The 26,660-nt window shown below is 41.5% G+C and overlaps 1 protein-coding gene across 2 annotated transcripts in view; it reads left to right on the top strand.

The window, feature by feature from the left end:
* Positions 1-26,660, top strand: part of KIAA1958 (KIAA1958 ortholog) — a 171,397-nt gene that overhangs the window by 23,086 nt on the left and 121,651 nt on the right. For both annotated transcript variants that reach the window (XM_069767064.1, XM_069767072.1), the window contains exon 2: positions 17,158-18,358. In XM_069767064.1, the coding sequence (XP_069623165.1) occupies positions 17,182-18,358 (1,177 nt within the window). In that variant the 5' untranslated portion in view covers positions 17,158-17,181. The remainder of the gene's footprint in view (positions 1-17,157; positions 18,359-26,660) is intronic.

Consider the following 26,660-nt stretch of genomic DNA (forward strand, 5'->3'; position numbering starts at 1 on the left):
CTGGCCATGAAGTGACCACCCCTATAAAAAACAGAAGTTCCTAAACACATTAAAAAAATTGTAGAAAAACTCTAAAAAAAAAAAAAAAAAAAAAAAAAGTGAATATATAAGGCTATGTTCACATATTGCATTTTTGCTGTTTTTTTCCCGCAATCAAAATGTGCTCTCTGCGCAATAAAGAAGCTGCTTACACAAATGATTTTTTTTTTTTTTTGCATTTTTAATTGATGCATTTTTGTTGTTTTTTTTTGCATGATGATAAAGTTTAGTGGCCCCTCCAAAAAGCATTATTTAACTCCCTTAAATTTTTGCAGCAAACATACTTGCGTTTTTGAACTTGCCCATTGTTTTCTATGAGTGAAAAAATGCTGCATATATGCTGAAAAAAGTGACATGCTGCAGTTTGCAAAAACACAGTAGTTTTCCAAATCATCCAGGAAAAAGAAACTGTGTGTATGTAACTTCTGAAATCTCAGACTTTGCTGGTGCTGTAAAACCACAATAGTAACACCCACGGAATAACAGCAAAAATTAAACAATAAAAAGAAAATATGATAATAGTAAAGTATACAACCCCCGGTGTACTAAAAAAACGAGTAAAATAATACTCATAAAGAGTGAAAGAACCAACACTATGGATGACCATAAAATACCAGACAAGGTAATGGTGATAAAAAATATACCTTTATTAATACATATACCAGTAGGGTTAATAAATTAAAATGTGCACACAACATAGAACATATTAACTATATACTTGAATTAAAATAAATCGAGCAAATAGACCAATAGAAATTACAATATATAATTAGACCAAAATGACCCGCTGGATCCTTATAAGGTGTCTCCTACCAGATATATTAGTTCTGACCTCATAATATGTATAGTGCATACACCATAGAGACCAGGCGGACCTTAAAGGTATAGACCCCTAATTTGTATCTTTACCTGATTTTTGTCACATTGCAGTTTACTCTTATATGGAGATTATTATTATTTATTTATTTATATAGCACCATTGATTCCATGGTGCTGTACATGAGAAGGGGTTACATACAAATTACAGATATCACTTACAGTAAGCTAATAATGACAGACTGATACAGAGGGGCGAGGACCCTGCCCTTGCGGGCTTACATTCTACAGGATTATGGAAAAGAGACAGTAGGTTGAGGGTTGCAGGAGCTCCGGTGTCGGTGAGGCAGTGATTTTTTTTCTCTTTCTGAATGTGATGCTTTTTGCACTTTATCTTGGCACATTTATAAGAATTTTTTTATGTTCCTCCATATATTTTTTTAAATATAAATATAATATATATATATATATATATATATATATATATATATATAATTTCATACATACCGTATTATGAGGTCACAATTAAATTATTGACAATTAAATAAGGCAGCTCACTGCGGCGCTAAAACATGAAACATGAAAATTGAACTGCATTACTGCACTAGAAATATGAAAAAATTAGAGCGTTTAGCGCATAAATTGGCCAATTTATGTGTACCTGGTAGCCACATTAGGGCATCTCTCTTATACCAGGTCCTACACTTGCCTTTCCTCGCTGAGAATAAACGTCTTCATCTGAATGGGTACCTGCGAAACCTCTTCTTAGACTAAATTTCTCTCTCTGTGGAGGGCTAATGGACCTGCTACAATTAAAACACCTGTGGCTAGGAGGCGGAGTGCTTAGTCAGAAGGCTGAAGAATACAAATTTCAAAAAACTAACCATCACATCCAAACATAGAGTAAGTGTGAACAGGTCCTGAGCCAATTTATGCGCTAAACGCTCTCATTTTTTCATATTTCTAGTGCAGTAATGCAGTTCAATTTTCATGTTTGCATGTTTTTGCGCTGCAGTGTGCTGCCTTATTTAATTGACTTTATACGAGTTGGAGACTCTAGGTTCAGCACCTGTTCACACTTACTCTGTTTGGATGTAACGGTCAGTTTTTTGAAATTTGTATTCTTTAGCCTTCTGACTGATTAAAGTATATACACTTAATATGTTCTATGTTGTGTGCACATTTTAATTTATTATCCCTACTGGTATACAGTGGGGCAAAAAAGTATTTAGTCAGTCAGCAATAGTGCAAGTTCCACCACTTAAAAAGATGAGAGGCGTCTGTAATTTACATCATAGGTAGACCTCAACTATGGGAGACAAACTGAGAAAAAAAAATCCAGAAAATCACATTGTCTGTTTTTTTAACATTTTATTTGCATATTATGGTGGAAAATAAGTATTTGGTCAGAAACAAACAATCAAGATTTCTGGCTCTCACAGACCTGTATCTTCTTCTTTAAGAGTCTCCTCTTTCCTCCACTCATTACCTGTAGTAATGGCACCTGTTTAAACTTGTTATCAGTATAAAAAGACACCTGTGCACACCCTCAAACAGTCTGACTCCAAACTCCACTATGGTGAAGACCAAAGAGCTGTCAAAGGACACCAGAAACAAAATTGTAGCCCTGCACCAGGCTGGGAAGACTGAATCTGCAATAGCCAACCAGCTTGGAGTGAAGAAATCAACAGTGGGAGCAATAATTAGAAAATGGAAGACATACAAGACCACTGATAATCTCCTTCGATCTGGGGCTCCACGCAAAATCCCACCCCGTGGGGTCAGACTGATCACAAGAACGGTGAGCAAAAATCCCATAACCATGCGGGGGGACCTAGTGAATGAACTGCAGAGAGCTGGGACCAATGTAACAAGGCCTACCATAAGTAACACACTACGCCACCATGGACTCAGATCCTGCAGTGCCAGACGTGTCCCACTGCTTAAGCCAGTACATGTCCGGGCCCGTCTGAAGTTTGCTAGAGAGCATTTGGATGATCCAGAGGAGTTTTGGGAGAATGTCCTATGGTCTGATGAAACCAAACTGGAACTGTTTGGTAGAAACACAACTTGTCGTGTTTGGAGGAAAAAGAATACTGAGTTGCATCCATCAAACACCATACCTACTGTAAAGCATGGTGGTGGAAACATCATGCTTTGGGGCTGTTTCTCTGCAAAGGGGCCAGGACGACTGATCCGGGTACATGAAAGAATGAATGGGGCCATGTATCGTGAGATTTTGAGTGCAAACCTCCTTCCATCAGCAAGGGCATTGAAGATGAAACGTGGCTGGGTCTTTCAACATGACAATGATCCAAAGCACACCGCCAGGGCAACGAAGGAGTGGCTTCGTAAGAAGCATTTCAAGGTCCTGGAGTGGCCTAGCCAGTCTCCAGATCTCAACCCTATAGAAAACCTTTGGAGGGAGTTGAAAGTCCGTGTTGCCAAGCGAAAAGCCCAAAACCTCACTGCTCTAGAGGAGATCTGCATGGAGGAATGGGCCAACATACCAACAACAGTGTGTGGCAACCTTGTGAAGACTTACAGAAAACGTTTGACCTCTGTCATTGCCAACAAAGGATATATTACAAAGTATTGAGATGAAATTTTGTTTCTGACCAAATACTTATTTTCCACCATAATATGCAAATAAAATGTTAAAAAAACAGGCAATGTGATTTTCTGGATTTTTTTTTCTCAGTTTGTCTCCCATAGTTGAGGTCTACCTATGATGTAAATTACAGACGCCTCTCATCTTTTTAAGTGGTGGAACTTGCACTATTGCTGACTGACTAAATACTTTTTTGCCCCACTGTATGTATTAGTAAAGGTATATTTTTTTTTATCAGTATTACCTTGTCTGGTATTTTATGGTCAGCCATAGTGTTGGTTCTTTCACTTGGTGCTGTAAAACGCAGCTTAACATTTTCGTAAAAACACAGCCAAAAAAAAAAACAAAAGCTGCAAAAATGCAACATGTGAACGTAGCTTAAAAAAAAAAATGCTGACAAAAAGGTATACAGTGGCATGCAAAAGTTTGGGCATACCTGGTCAAAATGACTGTTATTGTGAGCAGTTAAGCAAGTTGAAGGTGAAATAATCTCTAAGGCTAGTTTTACACTTAGCGTTTTGAGGAGCTGCGGAGGGCTGCGGACTTCCTCTGTGAAGCCCCGCCCTCGGCCACTAGCTCCGCCTACTTCTGCATGTGGCCTGCATACCTATCTTTAACATTAGGTACGCAGGTCGTGCGGCTGTATGCGGATGCTTCCGCATGCGTCGTTTTGACGATGCGGAGAAAGAAAAAAAATTGCTACCAGCTGCGTCCTACGCTGGTCGCCGCATTGCTGATCGTCCGCAGCGCCTCAAAACGCTAATGTGAAACTGGCCTAAGGCTCCATGCCTACTATCACAAATGGTAGCATTTTAGATGCAACGTATTTTTGCTGCATCCAAAACACTACGGTCTAATTACCACACTTGTTTATTAGTGCATGCGGATTTACCACATGTAATAACATTCTGTTGGCCAAATATGCAGAGGAGACAGTCTCTGCTACAGAAATTGACATGCTGCAGATCATAAATCCGTTCTGTGAGTTTACGCAGGGTTAAATAGAAGCACAATGGGCATGAGATTTCTATAAATCCCATCCACTGTGTTGGTAATGTAGAGCACAGCGCAAATGTGCTTTGTCCAAAACACTGCTATTACTGATTGTGGGCACGCAGCCTTAAAGGCGTAAAGTTAAAGATAACACATTTCCTTTGTATTTTATGCAAAAAAAAATAGTAATTTTAAAAAAATTAGAAAAAAGCAAAATGGGCTGATTTTAAAGTTTGGGCACTCTTGGAGACTTGTGTGCTCAGATATCTTTGTCAAAGGTTTCAAATCTTAATTAGCCTGTTAGGGTTATGGCTTGTTCACTATCATCGTTAGGAAAGGCCAGGTGGTGCAAATTTCCCAGCTTTATAAAAACCCAGCCTTTTCTAACCTTGTGCCAAAAAACAGCTGCTGCCTAGCACTCTGAAAATGCCGGAGGTCCACAAAGCAGGAGCGTTTTCAAGTTGCCCTTTCCTAAGTTTGAAATCTAATTAAATGGCAGTTAACAGGAACAGTGGAGGTCAAAATGATATCTGGAAAACCAAGCAAAACTTCAGAGAGAGCTGCTCGTAGGATTGCTAGAGAGGCAAAACGGAACCCCCGCATGACTGCAAAAGACCTTCAGAAAGATTTTGCAGACTCTAGTGTTCTGGTACATTGTTCTACTGTTCAGAGACACCTGCACAAATATGGCCTTCATGGAACAGTCACCGGAAAAAAACCTCTCCTGTGTCCTCGCCATAAAATTCATTATCAGAAAAATGCAATCGAACATCTAAACAAGCATGATGCATTTTGGAGAAATGTCCTGTGGACCAATAAGGTTAAAATAGAATTCTTTGGGCACAATAATCAAAGGTATGTGTGGAGAAAATAGGGCACAGAATTTCAGGAAAAGAACATCTCACCAACCATTAAACAAGGGGGTGGATCAATCATGCTTTGGGGTTGTGTTGCAGCCAATGTCACAAGGAACATTTCACAGGTAGAGGGAAGAAAGAATGGATTCAATGAAATTGTAACAAATTATTGATGCAAACATAACACCTATCTGCAAAAGGCTGAAGTTGAAAAGAGCATGGCTTCTACAAATGGATAATAATTCGAAAACAATAGACTACCTTCAGGCTAAGTGCACACGCTGCAGAATTGCCGTGAAAATTTCTGCGGCAATTCCGCAACTCCTGCCGCTGGTATATCGCATGCGGAATTGGCATGCGTATTCCCGCTAAACACTAGCAATTAGCTTGCAGAATGCTAGCGTTTTCCAAGCGATCTGTAGCATTACTTGGAAAACTGTTTGACAGGTTGGTCACACTTGTCAAACATAGTGTTTACAAGTGTGACCAACTTTTTACTATTGATGCTGCCTATGCATTATCAATAGTAAAAAGGTCTAATGTTAAAAATAATTTAAGAAATGGTTATTTTCACCTTCCGATGGCCGCCGATCTCCTCAGCGGTGCACGCGGCGGCTTCCATTCCCAGCGATGCTGTGTACGAAGGACCTGGTATGACGTCACGGTCACGTGACCTCGACGTCATCCCGGGTCCTTCGCACACAGCATCCCTGGGAATGGAAGCCGCCGTGTGCACTGCTGAGCGGCGGGAGGACTCTGGGGGCCATGAGAAGGTAAGTATATCACTATTTTTTTATTTTAATTTTTTTTTTTTTTAACAGTGATATGGTGCCCAGTCCGTGGAGGAGAGTCCCCTCTCCTCCACCCTGGGTACCATCCGCGCATGATCCGCTTACTTCCCGCATGGTGGGCATAGCCCCATGCGGGAAGTAAGCGGATCAATGCATTCCCATGTGTGCGGAATCCCCGCGTTTCCGCAAATTAATGAACATGCTGCATTTTTTTCCAGAATGCGTTTCCGCTCAGGAAAGAAACGCAGCATGTGCATACAAAATGCGGATTGCATTCTTTTAATAGGATGCTTAATGTGAGCGTTTTTTTTCGCGGTTTTATCACGTTTTGTATAGCGAAAAAAACGCGAAAAATCCGGAGCGTGTGCACACAGCCTCAAAGGCGTAAGCTGAAGCTTTTACAATGGCCCTCAGAGTCCCCTGATCTGAACTTCATTGAAAATCTGTGGCTAAATTAAACCTCAAAATAGGTACCCAAGAAAAGAACCGGTCCAATGACATGTGCTTTTCTAAACAAATAGCCCCCCACTAAAAAAAAAGAGAAAATAATCCAATATGTGTATTTTATCACCTTTTATGTAGAACTTTGTGTCTCAATAAATTCCATTATGTTATTTTGACCATTTATACATTGGTGTCTATGTGTGGCCTTGTAGACATTTTTTTTCTCTGTATATTATTTTTGACATAGCCTTTACCTTTTATGCAGTGATGGTGTGTTCCTTGACACTTTCTTCTTCTTATCCCTTTTTAATAGGTTATATTGGATTATTTTTACGTTTAGTCGCTTTGGCTTCCATGTTTTTTTATTTATTTATTTATTTATTTTTTGGGGGGGGGGGGGTGGATTTTCTAGACCTCAAAATAGCAGTGCATGCAAGACAATCCCTCAAACAAGAATTGAAAGATAACTGGCTGGCTACAAAAATCATTTACTGGCAGAAATACTTTCAAAAGGGGGTGCTAATAAATAATAATAATAATCTTTATATAGCGCAAACATATTCCGTAGGGCTTAACAGTTTATACACACGTCATAAGTAACAACGTTAAAAATAAAACAAAAATTAAAGCAATATTAGACAACCCTGCTCGTGAGAGCTTACAATCTACAATGAGGTGGGGGGAGATAACATACAGAGGCTTATTTACAATCATGGTCCAGCCATCTTGAGGGAGTGGGGGAAATATAAAGGCTGCATGAGCTAGTTACCAGACAGTATTTGTGATGCTATTGAGTGCGGTGGAGTTTGATGGAGGGTTATTCTCAGATAGTGAATGGGCTATACACACGCAAGCAAAAAAGGACTTCGATTAGGGAATGTGATAGGCCTCCCTAAACAGATGTGTTTTTAGGGAGCGCCTATGTTGTGGATAGTCCTAGTTTCTACCACAGGTGCTTCTTACAAAATTAGAATATCATCAAAGTGTTAATTTATTTCAGTTATTCAATACAAAAAGTGAAACTCGTATATTATGTAGTCAATACAAACAGAGTGATCTATTTCAAGTGTTTATTTCCGTTAATGTTGATGACTACAGCTTACAGCCAATGAAAACCCCCAAATTATCTCAGTAAATTAGAATAATTAACCCCTATCTGACCTTGGACGGGATAGTATGTCCGAGGTCAGATCCCCTGCTTTGATGCAGGGCTCCGCGGTGAGCCCGCATCAAAGCCGGGACATGTCAGCTGTTTTGAACAGCTGACATGTGCCCGTAATAGGCGCGGGCAGAATCGCGATCTGCCCGCACCTATTAACTAGTTAAATGCCGCTGTCAAACGCAGACAGCGGCATTTAACTACCGCTTCCGGCCGGGCGGCCGGAAATGACGTCATCGCCGACCCCCGTCACATGATCGGGGGTCGGCGATGCGTCTCCATTGTAACCATAGAGGTCCTTGAGACCTCTATGGTTACTGATCGCCGGTGGCTGTGAGCGCCACCCTGTGGTCGGCGCTCACAGCACACCTCCATTTCTGCTACATAGCAGCGATCAGCAGATCGCTGCTATGTAGCAGAGGCGATCGCGTTGTGCCTGCTTCTAGCCTCCCATGGAGGCTATTGAAGCATGGCAAAAGTAAAAAAAAAAAGTTGAAAAAAATGTAAAAATATATATATATATAAGTTTAAATCACCCCCCTTTCGCCCCAATCAAAATAAATCAATAAAAAATATATCAAATCTACACATATTTGGTATCGCCGCGCTCAGAATCGCGAAAAGCATTAACCTGATCACTAAACAGCGTAGCGGGAAAAAAATTCGAAACACCAGAATTACGTTTTTTTGGTTGCCACGACATTGCATTAAAATGCAATAACGGGCGATCAAAAGAACGTATCTGCACCGAAATGCTATCATTAAAAACGTCATCTCGGCACGCAAAAAATAAGCTCTCAACCGACCCCAGATCACGAAAAGTGGAGACGCTACGAGTATCGGAAAATGGCGCAATTTTGGGTTTTTTTTTGTTTTTTTTTTAGCAAAGTTTGGAATTCTTTTTCACCACTTAGATAAAGAATAACCTAGTCATGTTAGGTGTCTACGAACTCGTACTGACCTGGAGAATCATAATGTCAAGTCAGTTTTAGCATTTAGTGAACCTAGCAAAAAAGCCAAACAAAAAACAAGTGTGGGACTGCACTTTTTTTGCAATTTCACCGCACTTGGAATTTTTTTCCCGTTTTCTAGTACACGACATGCTAAAACCAATGATGTCGTTCAAAAGTACAACTCGTCCCGCAAAAAATAAGCCCTCACATGGCCAAATTGACGGAAAAATAAAAAAGTTATGGCTCTGGGAAGGAGGGGAGTGAAAAACGAACACGGGAAAACGAAAAATCCCATGGTCATGAAGGGGTTAAGAAAAAACACCTGCAAAGTCTTCCTAAGTGTTTAAAAAGGTCCTTTAGTCTGTTTCAGCAGTCTCCACAATCATGAGGAAAACTGCTGACTTGACAGATGTCCAGAAGGCAGACATTGACACACTCCATACATAACCAAAATCCACTTGTGGACTCGCCACCTCAAAAGACAATACTGGTAAACAAACAACACACAAATTGCAGGTGAAAAAGAGGCATAGGCAAATATAAAAACCGTATATACTTTATTGAACACTAATAAAAAAACAAGACAAGGAAATTTATAAAAGGCTGATGGCAGGCAGAGCAGAAAAAATCTGCTAATGAACAAATAAAGCCACAAAAAAACGCACCACATTTCAGTGATTCCAAGTAAATATCAAAACCCGCATAATGACTTATGTGTTAGTCTATGCATGCTGGGTATACTGCTAGACAGACAATTTCTCATAATAATATAGTGTGTATAAGTTAATTAAGGGAATAGTCTATGCAAGTTACTAAAAAAAGCATATGTATGCATTATGAAAACCTAGACTATCAAATCTTTTATTTCCCAAAACGGTACCTCCACATACAAAAAGTAGCTGAAAAAGTGTCTAGTGCAAAGAAATGACGGTGCCCTGTCATACAAAGTGTATCAATTGCAGACAGAACCGCTGGTATCGGCTATATCATAATATATATGGGCTATAGTCCCATATAACTGTCAAGCCTTGTGTCAAGCCACTCATGACCAATAGACAACACCAAAAGCATCTTACCTAGGCCAAGGAGAAAAAGAACTGGACTGTTGCTCAGAGGTCCAAGGTGTTTTCAGATGAAAGTAAATGTGGCATTTCATTTGCAAATCAAGGTCCCAGAGTCTGGAGGAAGAGTGGAGAGGCCACAATCCAAGCTGCTTGAGGTCTAGTGTGCAATTTCTACAGTCAGTGATGGTTTGGGGAGCCATGTCATCTGCTGGTGTGGGTCCACTGTGTTTTATCAAGACCAAAGTCAGCGCAGTCGTCTACCAGGAAATTTTAGAGCACTTCATGCTTCCCTCTGCCGACAAGCTTTTTGGAGATGGAAATTTCAATCTCCAGCAGGACTTGACATCTGTCCACACTGCCAAAAGTACCAATACCAGGTTTAAAAACAACAATATCACTGTCCTTGATTGGCTAACTTGTCAAGAGGAAGATGAGACACCAGACCCAACAATGCAGACCAGCTGAAGGCTGTTATCAAAGCAACCTGTGCTTCTATGACCCCTCCGCAGTGCCAAAGGTTGATCGCCTCCATGCCACACTTCATTGATGCAGTAATTGATGCAAAAGGAGCCCCGACCAAGTATTGAGTGCATTTACTGAACATACATTTAAGTAGGTCAACATTTCGGATTTTATAACACCAGCTTGAAAAATGATTTTAGTATTCTAATTTAATAAGATAATGACTTTTTGGGGTTTTCATTGGCTGTAAGCCATAATCATCAACATTAACAGAAATGAACACTTGAAATAGACCACTCTGTTCGTATTCACTCTATATAATATACGAGTTTCACTTTTTGTATTGAAGAACTGAAATAAATTAACACTTGATAGTCTAATCTTGTGAGAAGCACCTGTACCTTTTGTTGGAAAGTCAGTATCTACCTTTTGCCCAAGGACCACAGTACAACTTGTAGGGGTGTTCCCATATGAGAAATGTATGCCATATCAAAAGTATTTGCAATAAATTTGCAATGAAGATGGAAGGCGCAGGACCGAGACGCCCATCGGACTGGACCGCAGCGGGACCGCCCCTGGGTGAGTATAATATAACCTGATTTTCTTATCTTGCAGGTTACATCGGGGGCTTATCTACAGCATTACAGAATGCTGTAGATAAGCCCCTGAAGCCGGTGGCCTTAGCTTATAGGCGAATATTGGGGTGACAGATTACCTTTAACGGTAGGGACTATCTGGAGAATATTTCTGTTTGTCACTCTGTATCAGGTGGCTATTTTTAATGAAAGCTCTGAGTGTTTCACAACTCCTATAAACTACATTGGAGGGAGCCAAATTCATACACAACCACACTAAACCTTTTCTCCATTTTTTTAAAGAATCACGTATGACCTTAAAGGGTTATTACCATATATGCCTTTCATGGCCAAAAACGGAATTACTACTTCAAGGTACCAGCCACTAGAGGTGGAGTTATAAAAACTGCTGTTCAGCTGTTGGCGTTACTCTCAAGTTATTCGTTTGTAGTTACTACTTTCATAAGTCCCATTCATTTTTATGGGAGTTATGCAAACAGTGTAGAACAGCTGTGCTGTTTATTGTATCCCTGCATCAAGTCGCTGGGGCCTAGAGGCAGTTATTTCTTTCTCGGCCATAAATTACATCCTGTGAATCGGACACGCATGACTCAGAAGGAACTACTGCTTTTGTAGGAAGTAAACCCATAGTCCAAAGTATTAGTTGCGGTCACTTCGACAGGAATAAATACATTTCCTGGCATGACATCCCATGCCAGAAAAGAAGTGAAGGAGAAGAAAATTATTTTCAATAAAGGAATAAATTTTATTACATAAATAAATCTGTACACGAAACAAATAAAAAAATGATGAAAAAGAACAGGGGGGGTGGTGGAAAAAACACCAGACTACCACAGGATCAATAACACCAAAAATGGCAAACTCCAAGAATAAATGAGAGCAGGAAGCCCAAAATAAAGCTATGTAGCGATGTGGGCTATAACAAGCATATTAACGGCACAGCCACGGAACAGAATATAAATATAGATATACGGCTGTTACAGGTAAAAAATGCATATACCCTAGAAAGCGGGCTGCCACTTGAAACAATTAAATAGCAGAACAAAAGGGATATTAGTAATGCGGCCTCGTGTGTGTGTGTGTATATATATATATACCCCTATGGCAGGTAAATAGTGTGGATTCCCCAGTAGCGGCTGCCAGAAAAAACCAGGGGGGGTTAATATTACCTGCGATATTGATGTTATTCAGGAGAGGGGGCTGTGCCTGCTTGGAGGTGCCCAGTGCCATGAACCCGAGCCCGACGAGCGCCGTTTCGCACAAGCTTCTTCAACGCCCCTGTTGAAGAAGCTTGTGCGAAACGGTACTCAGGCTCGGGATCACGGCACCTGGCATATTAACCCCCCCTTTTTTCGGCTAAGCCTCTTATACCAGGCAGACAGTCTTAGGCGCTAGTTAGTGTTCGCACATACCAGGTGTACTAACAACTTCGGTTTCCATTGTCTCTTTGCTCTGCTCTGCTATTTAGGTATTGCTTTTTTCGCTACTGGGGAATCCACACTATTTACCTGCCTTAGGGGTATATATGTACAGTGGGGCAAAAAAGTATTTAGTCAGTCAGCAATAGTGCAAGTTCCACCACTTAAAAAGATGAGAGGCGTCTGTAATTTACATCATAGGTAGAATTCAACTATGGGAGACAAACTGAGAAAAAAAAACCCAGAAAATCACATTGTCTGTTTTTTTAACATTTTATTTGCATATTATGGTTGTTAGGGGTCGAGTTCCCGCTTCTGCACAGGGGGAATCTCGAGCCACTTCCGCTGCGGTCTCCCATTCTTGTCCAGCCACAGTGGAGCCTGCTCAGCAAGGACGTCGGTCCCAGCGTCTTGCTCATTCTCACTCTGTTCTGAGAGTTAGTGCTGCTTCTCCAGTCTCTGCCTTTAAAGTCAGTGCTGGTCAGCAGCGAGCGGACTTCTCTGGGACTAAGTCCTTGTCTGCATGTACTGAGCATGCCCAGTGTAAGGTCTCCCGTTGGAGATCGAGGGTCATGTGCTCAGGCTCTGCAGCACATTCCATTGGTCCTCTTGGCAGGTCCTAGAAGGGCAAAAGTGCTGTGGCCACTTCCTGTGCTGCTGCTATATAAACTGCGCATGACCGCACGGCCATGCGCTAGTATTGTTTTACAATTGCTTATGTGTGTATGTTGTGAGTGCAAGTCGTCCTTGGAAACCCCTACCCTATTGAATGTCTGTTCGCGGAAGGTGTATGGCTGCTACCTAGCGCCCGACTTAGCCTACAGCACTAACACACATCACAGCGTCCTGTAGCTGTGCCTGCCAGTACGGCGCCGTGCGCCTGCCTTGCGCTTTCCATACCCGAGTCTGGGTGGTTAGTGGCGTCCGTTAGTGCGGCATCGCTCGCACTCTTGTGCACATAGATTGCTTAAGGTTCTCTACACACCCAGTTGCGGTGTTACGCCAGCAAGGGTCTAATCGGGCTCCAATCCCTTCTGGGGTTAAGTCCGCTGACCACTTGCTCGCGCACTAGTGCGGTACTGCGGTCCTGTGAATTAACAGGATCGCTTTCTTCACGCTGGGTGAGGTTTAACCCACGCGTGTATACTTTAGTGTACCGCCATATTGTCTGCTAATTGCTAGCAGCAGGTTCTCACCTGCACGGTGGACCCCGGACTGCGAACGCACCTTTATCATCTGTCTTGGTGCGTTCCGCCAGTCCTAACAATGGTGGAAAATAAGTATTTGGTCAGAAACAAACAATCAAGATTTCTGGCTCTCACAGACCTGTAACTTCTTCTTTAAGAGTCTCCTCTTTCCTCCACTCATTACCTGTAGTAATGGCACCTGTTTAAACTTGTTATCAGTATAAAAAGACACCTGTGCACACCCTCAAACAGTCTGACTCCAAACTCCACTATGGTGAAGACCAAAGAGCTGTCAAAGGACACCAGAAACAAAATTGTAGCCCTGCAACAGGCTGGGAAGACTGAATCTGCAATACCCAACCAGCTTGGAGTGAAGAAATCAACAGTGGGAGCAATAATTAGAAAATGGAAGACATACAAGACCACTGATAATCTCCCTCAATCTGGGGCTCCACGCAAAATCCCACCCCGTGGGGTCAGAATGATCACAAGAACGGTGAGCAAAAATCCCAGAACCACGCGGGGGGACCTAGTGAATGAACTGCAGAGAGCTGGGACCAATGTAACAAGGCCTACCATAAGTAACACACTATGCCACCATGGACTTAGATCCTGCAGTGCCAGACGTGTCCCACTGCTTAAGCCAGTACATGTCACGGGCCCGTCTGAAGTTTGCTAGAGAGCATTTGGATGATCCAGAGGAGTTTTGGGAGAATGTCTTATGGTCTGATGAAACCAAACTGGAACTGTTTGGTAGAAACACAACTTGTCGTGTTTGGAGGAAAAAGAATACTGAGTTGCATCCATCAAACACCATACCTACTGTAAAGCATGGTGGTGGAAACATCATGCTTTGGGGCTGTTTCTCTGCAAAGGGGCCAGGACGACTGATCCGGGTACATGAAAGAATGAATTGGGCCATGCAACGTGAGATTTTGAGTGCAAACCTCCTTCCATCAGCAAGGGCATTGAAGATGAAACGTGGCTGGGTCTTTCAACATGACAATGATCCAAAGCACACCGCCAGGGCAACGAAGGAGTGGCTTCGTAAGAAGCATTTCAAGGTCCTGGAGAGGCCTAGCCAGTCTCCAGATCTCAACCCTATAGAAAACCTTTGGAGGGAGTTGAAAGTCCGTGTTGCCAAGCGAAAAGCCAAAAACATCACTGCTCTAGAGGAGATCTGCATGGAGGAATGGGCCAACATACCAACAACAGTGTGTGGCAACCTTGTGAAGACTTACAGAAAACGTTTGACCTCTGTCATTGCCAACAAAGGATATATTACAAAGTATTGAGATGAAATTTTGCTTCTGACCAAATACTTATTTTCCACCATAATATGCAAATAAAATGTTAAAAAGACAGACAATGTGATTTTCTGGATTTTTTTTTCTCAGTTTGTCTCCCATAGTTGAGGTCTACCTGTGATGTAAATTACAGACGCCTCTCATCTTTTTAAGTGGTGGAACTTGCACTATTGCTGACTGACTAAATACTTTTTTGCCCCACTGTATATATACATGAGGCCGCATTACTAATATCCCTTTTGTTCTGCTATTTAATTGTTTCAAGTGGAAGTCCACTTTCTAGGGTATATGCATTTTTTACCTGTAACAGCCGTATATCTATATTTATATTCTGTTCCGTGGCTGTGCCGTTAATATGCTTGTTATAGCCCACATCGCTACATAGCTTTATTTTGGGCTTCCTGCTCTCATTTATTCTTGGAGTTTGCCATTTTTGGTGTTATTGATCCCGTGGTAGTCTGGTGTTTTTTCCACCATCCCCCCTGTTCTTTTTCATTATTTTTTTTTTATTTGTTTCGTGTACAGATTTATTTATTTATGTAATAAAATTTATTCCTTTATTGAAAATAATTTTCTTCTCCTTCACTTCTTTTCTGTCATGGGATGTCATGCCAGGATATGTATTTATGCTTTTGTAGGAACTAATCCAGCTCATCATTGCATGTAAGTGCTGTGATACGGAGCACGGACATAGTATCTGCCTGTACGCCACAATCAGAAGAAGAAAGGAGGTAGTCTAGCTTCACAGAAAAGCAAATATTTTATTATGTGTGCATACGAACTAGCGATTGGTTAAAATGCGAAGATCTAAGTGTTTCTGGTGCTAAGAGTGCCCTTAGGGTACCGTCACACAGTGGCATTTTGATCGCTACGACGGCACGATTCGTGACGTTCCAGCAATATACTTACGATCTCGCTGTGTCTGACACGCTACTGCGATCAGGGACCCTGCTGAGAATCGTACGTCGTAGCAGATCGTTTGAAACTTTCTTTCGTCGTCAAGTGTCCCGCTGTGGCGGCATGATCGCATGGTGTAACAAAGGTGTGCACGATATTATATACGATGTGCGCATAGTAACCAACAGCTTCTACATCGCAAACACGTCATGAAATTATCGCTCCAGCATTGTGCATTGCGAAGTGTGACCGCAGTCTACGACGCTGGAGCGATAATGGTGCGATGCTGGAACGTCACGAATCGTGCCGTCGTAGCGATCAAAATGCCACTGTGAGACGGTACCCTTAGTCATGATATATCACTTATTGGGCTAGTTTCTGCAGTGTTTGTTAAAAACTGTTTTCTCTGCTGGAGATCTACCAGTTCTCTGAATGCTGAGTAACCCCGCTCACACCACTGATTGGTAGCTTTTCCTATGCAACGTGTACATAGCTGCCAATCAGTGGGGGAGCATGGTTGGATTACCTCACAGCAGGTTTCCTAATTCCCTAGTGATGGTCGCTTCCTTACAAAACATTGATTTTATCGAAACTGCAGAAGTGCCAGTCGCTGGAATGGGGGTCTCTGTCTTGGCATTATGCTGCTCTCAGATTAGGTGGCAAAAATCTGTTGTCAGATTCCTTTGAAAACGTACTTGCATTGCATGTTCAGAAGAAAACTGTTTTAGAGTAGGACTCTGCAGTATAATCACGTTTCTTCTCACTAAATTATCAGTTAATGATGATAACCCGCAGTAGGGACTACCTGAAGTGTGTACTACGGGCTACACTAAAGTATGCAGCGTCCTACTCGTTTGTCGCCATTTTCCAAAACGTTTTTCTGTATGAGGGTGGGAGGCTTTATTGCAGCCATGGAACAGTAGATTTTGTTGCTATCATTTTAGGGTGCGTACTATGTTTTGATTGCTCTTTGTTGCATTTTTTTTTGTGGAAGTGAACAAAAAAACAGCAATTTTAGCATTTTGATTACTGCATATAATTGATCTTCTTGACATTTCCTGTACGAGTTAAACAATTGTCATAGATCAGACTTTTACAGATATGGAGACACCAAACATGTTGGGTGTGGTGTGGGTTTCTTTTTTTTCTTTTCTTTTAAATAATTCACTTACCGTATTTTTTAACATGTCTGAAAACTGGGTGATTTTGAATTCTTTTTTTTTTCCTCTTTTAGATGACTAGAATCTGCAATAGCTTATTCTATATACTGCAGTATCAAGATTATATGATAGTGAAGGATGAGAACCTCCAGAAAGGGGAAAAAATGCTAACAAACTATTTTCACTATCACTGTTTGAGTAGATTATTATTATATATTTTTTTAATGATAGGTTGTCTTTGCTCAATTTAACTCATCATCATTGTATATAAATAAGGCTCTCTATGTAAACAGACATTAGGGATTTAAGTATTCAAAAATTATTTTAAGTAGTGTGTCTGAATTCGATATTTGCCTGAGGGGAAAATTCCAGCATATTTGATTCTTATCCATTTGCTTCGTAGGTCAAGGCCTCCTGATCAGTGACAATGGAAGACTGTCTTCATACATCTTCAGAAAACCTCTCTAAGTTAGTAAGCTGGGCCCATAGTCATGGGACCATTTGTAGCCTTATTCCAAACCTAAAACACTTACTCTCTGAGGGCTCCCATGGTACTCTAACTGCTATGTGGGGATGCAGTGCTGGTCATGCATACCACTGGCCATTGACTACAACTTGTAGGGCAGGCCCTCAAGAGAGAGTATGCTTCCAGGACAATAGAAGCTTCAACTCAGACAGTCCAAGTATTCTTGGCGTGGCCTCAGAGACTCAGACAAGTCCATTGGAAAGATACCCTGGGAGACCAGGAAAGTCTAAGCTTGATTGCAATAGAACAAGAGACTCCTGTGATTTTTCCTACTGTAGTGAACCATCAGAGCTGGATGAGCCAGTAGAAGAATATGAAGATGAAACCACATTGTTTGATATGGTGTGTGAATCTTCTGTAACTGATGAAGACAGTGATTTTGAGCAAAGACCTCAGCAATCTCCAAGTGTTTCTCGAAAGAGACATAGCGGTGGTCTTGGCTCCTCTCTTTCTGGCTCTCAATCACATATTGCTGATGAGAACAGTAGTGATGTTATTGGGAAGAAGATCAAACAGGAGAATCCTGAAGATTATTACATTGTTGCTAATGCCGAACTTGCTGGTGGTGTAGATGGGCCCACGCTATCATTAACACAAATGGCCAAGCCGAAGAATCAGACTCCTTCTACAACTCTTATTACGGGACCAACTAAATCTCCTGGTATTTTGCCTCCATCTATAAGTAGTGACTTTGATATACAGGCTATTACACCTTCGTCATTGGTTTTACAAAGACCCCCACTCCAGAAACCAGTAAGGCCACCCTTGCTGACACAAAACAAAACTCCATCTAATACTCCACTTGTGAGTCAACAAATAGGAATTCAGATGCCAGTCAGCACCTCCACCGGAAATCCTAGCCAACCTATCAGTATCCCTTTATCGGCACTTCAGTTGCCTGCACAGGAAAAGAAAGAGGTTTCTGAAGAACTCCTTCCACCAGTAGTGAAACCAGCAATGCCCTGTGACGTGGCACTCTCACCATCCGTTAGTGCAGAGCCTGAAGTTAGCTCCAGTCAACAACCGCCAAATAACATTCCCAATATTAACTGTGATGGAACGGCACAGTCTATTCCAGGTATGTAAGTGTATGCGTGTGAATGCATGTTGGTAGTGTGTGATTAAGGCTATGTGAATACTATCCTGCTTGAAGCATACTTATGAGTTAATATGAACAGTTGTCCAGAAGTGGTAGAGATGTACTCTAAAACCTTCTCACAAAGACCGTAACTTTATAGTACAGAATTTGAATAATTTGCTCCAAAGTTATGCACCAGTGCTGTCTTTTCGCTGCTGTCCCACTGTTTGCTGACTTGGCTACAGCATGATGTTCCGATTGATTGACTGCAGTGGTCACATAAAGTAATCATTGGGCTTTGAGGTCTAACTTCACAGCAAAGTTGCGACCTTACTGCTGCAACCAGGTCATCAAAGCCTGTTGGCTACAGCAAAGTGGCAGCGCTGGCACCACAGGGAGATAGTTAAAAAAAAAAACAGCGTAAAAAATAGGCATTAAAAAAAAAAATTTACTTGGACAACCCCTATAAGTCTGAAAAAAAGGACAATTCCGTTAAACAATACCTGAGATTTTTACTTGTATTAGGACTTGCAATTCACAATTTTCAAGGGTAAATATGGCCTTTTTCCTCACTATTGTGACATCTTAAAGGTGGGCCTACTTGTTAGATAAATGTTAACTGAAATTGCAGTTATCTGATATGTATTATGGTTTCCAGCTTCCCTACGGAATACAATTGCGGGAGAAAGAAGGAATGGTTGTGTTGGATAACAATATACCCCCGATCCTTTGCTCCTACCATACATAAGCCTCAGTCGGTCTTGCATTTTATAGCAGAGTACTACGGAATACCTACCTAAAAGCTGTCTTGTATTTTGCCATCCTAGATCTCTGTAGTCTGTATATAAGTAAGGAAGTGTCATAATATAGTGCAAAATAACCAGGAACATGTAATACATTTATGTACTACTTAATTCCAAATGAAAAAGATTGAATATTGAGCAAACTGACCTTATTCTATTAAATGTAGTGTATACCAATGTTTGCAAGGAGTTTTCCCCCAATTTACTTTTTTATCATAGACATTGACATTGAATGGTAGGTAAGGAACATGCTGAACCACCACTCCATTCACACTCTCTTTTTCACATCTTTAATTCAGTAAGAAAGAATGGTAAACTGACGACCTCTTTTAGTAATTCATTTGGTTCCTAGTGGACAGAAATGTTATACTGTGGGTAGGTGATATATATGGCCATTGCCTTGTAGGAAATCCTCTTTACACTCAAAAATTAATGGGCTATTTATTATGAAATATTAGTACAAGCTGCCTTAACACTATGATTGGTTGCGTTTGAGCTAGCTGCTGAGCAAGAGAACAAGGGGCATAAGGTTATATTAGGCTTATTTCCCTACATACTTAAGATCGTACAGTAATAGAGCAGCATTACTGCTGTCTCTTTAGTCTGGAGTCCGATGGGAGTTCAGTCAGATTGATCTTCGTCGATCAGTAAGTTCATAGAATGTTAGAGTTGAAAAGAAACTCAAGGGTGATCGTGTCCAACCCCCTGCTCAATGCAGGATTCACTAAACCATCTTAAATAGATGTCTCTCCAGCCCCTGTTTGAACACTTCCATTGAAGGAGAAACCGCCACCTCTCATGGCAGCCTGTTCCATTTATATTAAAAACTTTTTGACAGTGAGAGTGATCAAATACCTAATCTGTATCTTCTACCTTTCAGCTTCATTCCATTGCTTCTCGTGTTCCCATGTGCAAATGAGAATGATGATCCCTCTACACTGTGACTTCCCTTCAGATATTTCTAGACGGCTAATAAGTCTCCTCTTAGCCTTTCTTTTTTGAAAGCCAAACATTCCCAGATCCTTTAACCGTTCCTCGTAGGACATACTTTGCAGTTCGCTCACTATCCTGGTAGCTCTTCTATGAACTTTCTCCAGTTTTTCAATGTCTTTTTAAAATGTGGCTCCCAGAACTGGACACCGTATTCCAGCTGATGCCTGACCAAGGAGGAGTTGAGGAGGATAATTACTTCATGTGATCTTGTCTGTGTTTCTCTTAATACAGGTGCTTCTCACAAAATTAGAATATCATCAAAAAGTTAATTTATTTCAGTTCTTCAATACAAAAAGTGAAACTCCTATATTATTTAGAGTAATTACAAACGAGTGTTTATTTCTGTTAATGTTGATGGTTGATTTCTTACAGCCAATGAAAACCAAAAGTCAATATCTCTGTAAATTATAATAATTAACAGAAAACACCTGCAAAGCCTTCCTAAGGGTTTAAAAAGGACTCTTAGTATGTTTCAGTAGGCTCCACAATCATGGGGAAGACTGCTAACTTGACAGATGTCTAGAAGGAAGTCATTGACACACTCCACAAGGAGGGTAAGCCACAAAAGGTCATTGCTAAAGAAGCTGGCTGTTCACAGAGTGCTGTATCCAAGCATGTTAATGGGAAGTTGAGTGGAAGAAGAGTGTGGTAGAATAAGATGCACAAGCAACCAGGATAACCGCAGCCTTGAAAGGATTGTTAAGAAAAGGCCATTCAAAAATTTGGGGGAGATTCACAAGGAGTGGACTGCTGCTGGGATCTTTGCTTCAAGAGCCACCACACACAGACATAGCCAGGACATGGGCTACAAGTGTCACATTCTTTGTGTCAAACCACTCCTGACCAATAGACAACGCCAGAAGTGTCTTACCTGGGCCAAGGAGAAAAAGAACTGGACTATGGCTCAGTGGTCCATGTGTTGTTTTAAGATGCAAATAATTTTTGCATTTAATTTGGAAATCGAGATCCCAGAGGTTTCCACAATGTGAGGTTTCCACAATAAGTGATGGTTTGGGGAGCCATGTCATCTGCTGGTGTAGGTCCACTGTGTTTTATCAAGACCAAAGTCAGCGCAGCCGTCTACCAGGACATTTTAAAGCATTTCATGCTTCCCTCTGCCGACAAGCTTTTTGGAGATGGAAATTTCACTCTTCAGCAGGACTTGGCACCAGTGCACACTGACGAAAGTACCATACCTGGTTTAAAAACAGTATCACTGTGCTTGATTGGCCAACAAACTCGCTTGACCTTTACCCCTTGAGAGAATCTATGGGGTATTGTCAAGAGGAAGATGAGAGACACCAGACCCAAAAATGCAGACGAGTTGAAGGCTGCAATCAAAGCAACCTGGGCTTCCATAACACCTCAGCAGTGCCACAGGCTGATCGCCTCCATGCCATGCCGCATTGATGCAGTAATTTATGTAAAAGGAGCCCAAACCAAGTATTGCATGCATTTACTGAACATACAGTGCGGCAAAAAAAATCTTTACAAGTTCAATGAAACCACAAAATCTTAATATTCAAGTGGATTCAAGTGTTTTATTGTGGATATTTTATTACAATTAGTATTTTGACATGTCACCCTTACATTTTATTAGCATCTGCAGTCGTTTAGGCATGGATTTAGCACCCCACACCATTACACTGTCAGGGTGTTTAACAGTCTTAACTGTATATTTTGGGTCATACCGTGACACGGTACTCGGACGACGCACGACCTTTGAGCCTCTCCTTACCAGCCTGAAAGTGCTCTCATCACTAAACATCACTTTCTTCCATACTTCAGATGTCCAATCTTGATATTTCTTACAAAAGGCAAGCCTTTTCGTCTTCATTGCTGCTGTGAGCAGGGGCTTCTTTGCGGCACGGCAACTTGGTAGACCCAGGTCCTTCTGCAGGTGGTGATGAATTGTCCTAGTTGCGATGTTCTGGAGGAGCATAGAGTACTTTATTTTTAGTTCAACGGCAGTTATAGAAGGATGTGACATCATTTCACGCTTCAGAAGCTTATCAGTCCTTGGTGAAGTCTTCTTAGGTGCGCCAGAGCCTGACTTCCTCTACGGTACCATCCCAGGAGGCAATGATGCCGCTGACTGCTTCAGTTGATAAATTGGTTCTCTTGACACTCCCAGATCTCTAGCTACAGCAATTACCGAATCCCCCTTCTCGAGCAGAGTCAAGGCACGGGATTTCTCTTCCATTTTAAGCTTCTTTCGATCCATTGTGGGAGATAATAAAAAACTGAGGGAGATAATAAAAGACTGCCTAATAGCAAAACTGGCTGAGCTGCACATAACAACCAATCAGAGTGCAGCTTTCGCTTTACCAGAGAAGTGAAAACTGAGTGTTGATTGGTTGATATTTGCAATAAAGCCAGCTTTAATAATAGACAGTTTTCTATTATCTCCCCCATTGTGTACACTTTTAACCCCTTCACGACATGCGCCGTACTAGTACTGCGCATGCCGTGTCACCCCCTTTGATGTGGGCTCCGGCGGTGAGCCCACATCAAAGTCGCGACATGTCAGCTGTTTTGTACAGCTGACATGTGCGCGCAGTAGCGGCGGGTGAAATCGCAATTCACCCGCTGCTATTAACCTGTTAAATGCCGCTGTCAAACGCAGACAGTGGCATTTAACCGGCGCTTCCGGCCGGGCGGCCGGAAATAATGTCATCGCCGACCCCCGTCACATGATCGGGGGTCAGCGATGCATCAGGAAGGTAACCATAGAGGTCCTTGAGACCTCTATGGTTACTGATGCCGGCCTGCTGTGAGACCCCCTGTGGTCGGCGCTCACAGCACACCTGCATTTCAGCTACATAGCAGCGATCTGATGATCGCTGCTATGTAGCAGAGCCGATCAGGCTATGCCAGCTTCTAGCCTCCCATGGAGGCTATTGAAGCATGGCACAAGTAAAAAAAAAAAAGGTTTTTAAAAATATGAAAAAAATATAAAAAATATAAAAGTTTAAATCACCCCCCTTTCGCCCCATCCTAAATAAAACATTTAAAAAAAAATAAACCTACACGTATTTGGTATCGCCGCGTTCAGAATCGCCCGATCTATCAATAAAAAAAAAGCATTAACCTGATCGCTAAACAGCGTAGCGAGAAAAAAATCCGAAATGCCAGAATTACGTTTTTTTGGTCGCCGTGACATTGCATTAAAATGCAATAATGGGCGATCAAAAGAACGTATCTGCACCGAAATGGTATCATTAAAAACGTCAGCTCGGCACGCAAAAAATAAGCCCTCACCCGACCCCAGATCACGAAAAATGGAGACGCTTCGGGTATCGGAAAATGGCACTTTTTTTTTTTTTTTTTTTTTTAAGCAAAGTTTTGAATTTTTTTTCACCACTTGGATAAAAAATAACGTAGACATGTTAGATGTCTAGGAACTCGTAATGACCTAGAGAATCACAATGGCAGGTTAGTTTTAGCATTTAATGAACCTAGCAAAAAAGCCAAGCAAAAAATAAGTGTGGGATTGCACTTTTTTTGCAATTTCACCGCACTTGGAATTTTTTTCCCGTTTTCTAGTAAAAGACATGGTAAAACCAATGGTGTCATTCAAAGGTACAACTCGTCCCGCAAAAAATAAGCCCTTACCATGACCATATTGACGGAAAAATAAAAAAGTTATGGCTCTGGGAAGGAGGGAAGTGAAAAATGAAAACGCAAAAACGAAAAAGGGCCGCGACTTGAAGGGGTTAAAAAGTGAAATTATAATGTGGATTTTACATGTAAAGTTTTTTTTTTTTTTTGCTGTGCAAGCGTAAAGATTTTTTTTTTCAGTACATCAACAACATTTTGGATTTTAACCCCTTCACGACTTCCACTATACTTGTACGGCGGAGGTTGTATCTCTTCCTTTGATGCGGGCTCCGGCAGTGAGCCCACATCAAAGCCGGGACATGTCGGCGGCGGGTGGAATCGCGATCCACCCACTGCTATTAACTAGTTAAATGCCACTCTCAAACTGTCAGCGGCATTTAACAAGTGCTTCCGGCCATCGGGCCGAAAATGCGTGCATCGGTGACCCCTGTCACGTGATCGGGGGGTCATCGGTGTATTGGCATAACAACCAAAGGTCACCTGAAGACCTCTATGGTTGTTGATGCCGGATTGCTGTGAGTGCCACCCTGTGCTTCTATGTAACTGAGCCGATCAAGTTGTGCCAGCTTCTTGCCTCCCATGGAGGCTATTGAAGCATGGCAGAAGTAAGAAACAAATGTTTTAAAAAAAATATGAAAAAAATAAAAAAATATAAAAGTTTAAATCACCCCCCTTTCGCCCCATTCAAAATAAAACAAAAAAAATCAAACCTACACATATTTTGTATTTCGCCTTCAGAATCACCCGATCTATCAATTAAAAAAAAAAAATGATTAACCTGATCGCTAAACGGCGTAGCGCTAAAAATTTTTTAAAACACCAGAATTACGTTTTTGGTCGCCGCGATATTTCACTAAAAGGCAATAACGGGTGATCAAAAGAACGTATCTGCACCAAAAAGTAAGCCCTGACCGACCCCAGATCACAAAAAATGGAGACGCTACGGGTATCGGACAATTGCACCATTTTTTTTTTTTATTTTAGCAAAGTTTTTGGCATTTTTTTACCACTTAGATAAAATAGAACCTAGACATGTTTGGTGTCTACGAACTTGTAATAACCTGGAGAATGATACTGAAAGGTCAGTTTTAGCATTTAGTGAACCTAGCAAAAAAGCCAAACAAAAAACTTTTATAGGATTGCACTTTTTTTTGCATTTTGACCGCACTTGGAATTTTTTTCCCATTTTCTAGTGCATGACATGGTAAAAACCAATGATGTTGTTCAAAAGTACATCTCGTCCCGCAAAAAAAAAGCCCTCACGTGGCCATATTGACGGAAAAATAAAAAAAAAGTTATGGCTCTGGGAAGAAGGGGAGCGAAAAACGAAAATGCAAAAAAGAAAAAGGCAGGGTCTCTAAGGGGTTAAAATCATGTTTCAAGCTGGTGTTATAAAGTATTCTAATTTACTGAGATAATGACTTTGGGGTTTTCATTGGCTGTAAGCCATAATCATTAACATAAACAGAAATAAACACTTGAAATCGATCATTCTGTAATGACTCTGTATAATGTGAGTTTCACATTTTGTATTGAACTGAAATAAATTAACTTTTTGATGATATTCTAATTTTGTGAGAATCACCTGTACATCCTAGAACTGTTTGCCTATTTTGATGCTGCATCACACTGTTTACTCATGTTCAGTCTGTGATTTATTAGTATACCCAAGTCTTTTTCACACATGCTGTTGCTTAGTTCTATTCCTCCCATTCTATAGATGTAATCTTCATTTTTCTTGCCCAGGAGTAGAATTTTTAATTTCTCCCTGTTAAATACCATTATGTTAGTCGCTGCCCATTGTTCAAGCTTATCTAGATCCGTCTGAATCCTTTCTCTGTCTTCTCTAGTGTTAGGGTACCGTCACACTATACGATTTACCTACGATCACGACCAGCGATACGACCTGGCCGTGATCGTAGGTAAATCGTAGTGTGGTCGCTGGGGAGCTGTCACACAGACAGCTCTCCAGCGACCAACGATGCCGAGGTCCCCGGGTAACCAGGGTAAACATCGGGTTACTAAGCGCAGGACCGCGCTTAGTAACCCGATGTTTACCCTGGTTACCAGCGTAAAAAAAACAAACAGTACATACTTACATTCCGGTGTCTGTCCCTTGCCGTCTGCTTCCCGCACTCAGTGACTGCCGGCCGTAAAGTGAAAGCACAGCACAGCGGTGACGTCACCGCTGTGCTCTGCTTTCACTTTACGGCTGGCAGTCAGTGAGTGCGGGAAGCAGACGGCAAGGGACCTGACGGACACCGGAATGTAAGTATGTGCTGTTTGTTTTTTTTTACATTTACGCTGGTAACCAGGGTAAACATCGGGTTACTAAGCGCGGCCCTGCGCTTAGGAACCCGATGTTTACCCTGGTTACAAGCGAACGCATCGCTAGATCGCATCGCTAGATCGGTGTCACACACACCGATCTAGCGATGACAGCAGGAGATCCAGCGACGAAAGAAAGTTCCATACGATCTGCTACGACGTACGATTCTCAGCAGGATCCTTGATCGCTGCTGCGTGTCAGACACAGCGATATCGTAACGATATCGCTGGAACGTCACGAATCGTACCGTCGTAGCGATCGAAACGGCACTGTGTGACGGTACCCTTAGTTAACCCTCCTAAATTTGCATCGTCTGCAAATTTGATTAGTTTACCTTCAGTTCCCTTTTCTAGATTACTTATAAAAATGTGGAACAACACTGGGGCCAAGACAGAGCCTTGTGGTACCCCACTTGAAGCACTTTTCCAATTGAATGTGCAACCATTTATTACCACTCTTTGAGTACTATGAATGAGCCAGTTATGAATCCACCTACCACTGCCTTGTGAATCCCGTACTTGGTCATTTTTTTTCAATAAGGATACTATAAGATACT

This window comes from Ranitomeya imitator, chromosome 1 (genome assembly GCF_032444005.1).
Source record: "Ranitomeya imitator isolate aRanImi1 chromosome 1, aRanImi1.pri, whole genome shotgun sequence".
In the NCBI taxonomy this organism is placed as follows: domain Eukaryota; kingdom Metazoa; phylum Chordata; class Amphibia; order Anura; family Dendrobatidae; genus Ranitomeya; species Ranitomeya imitator.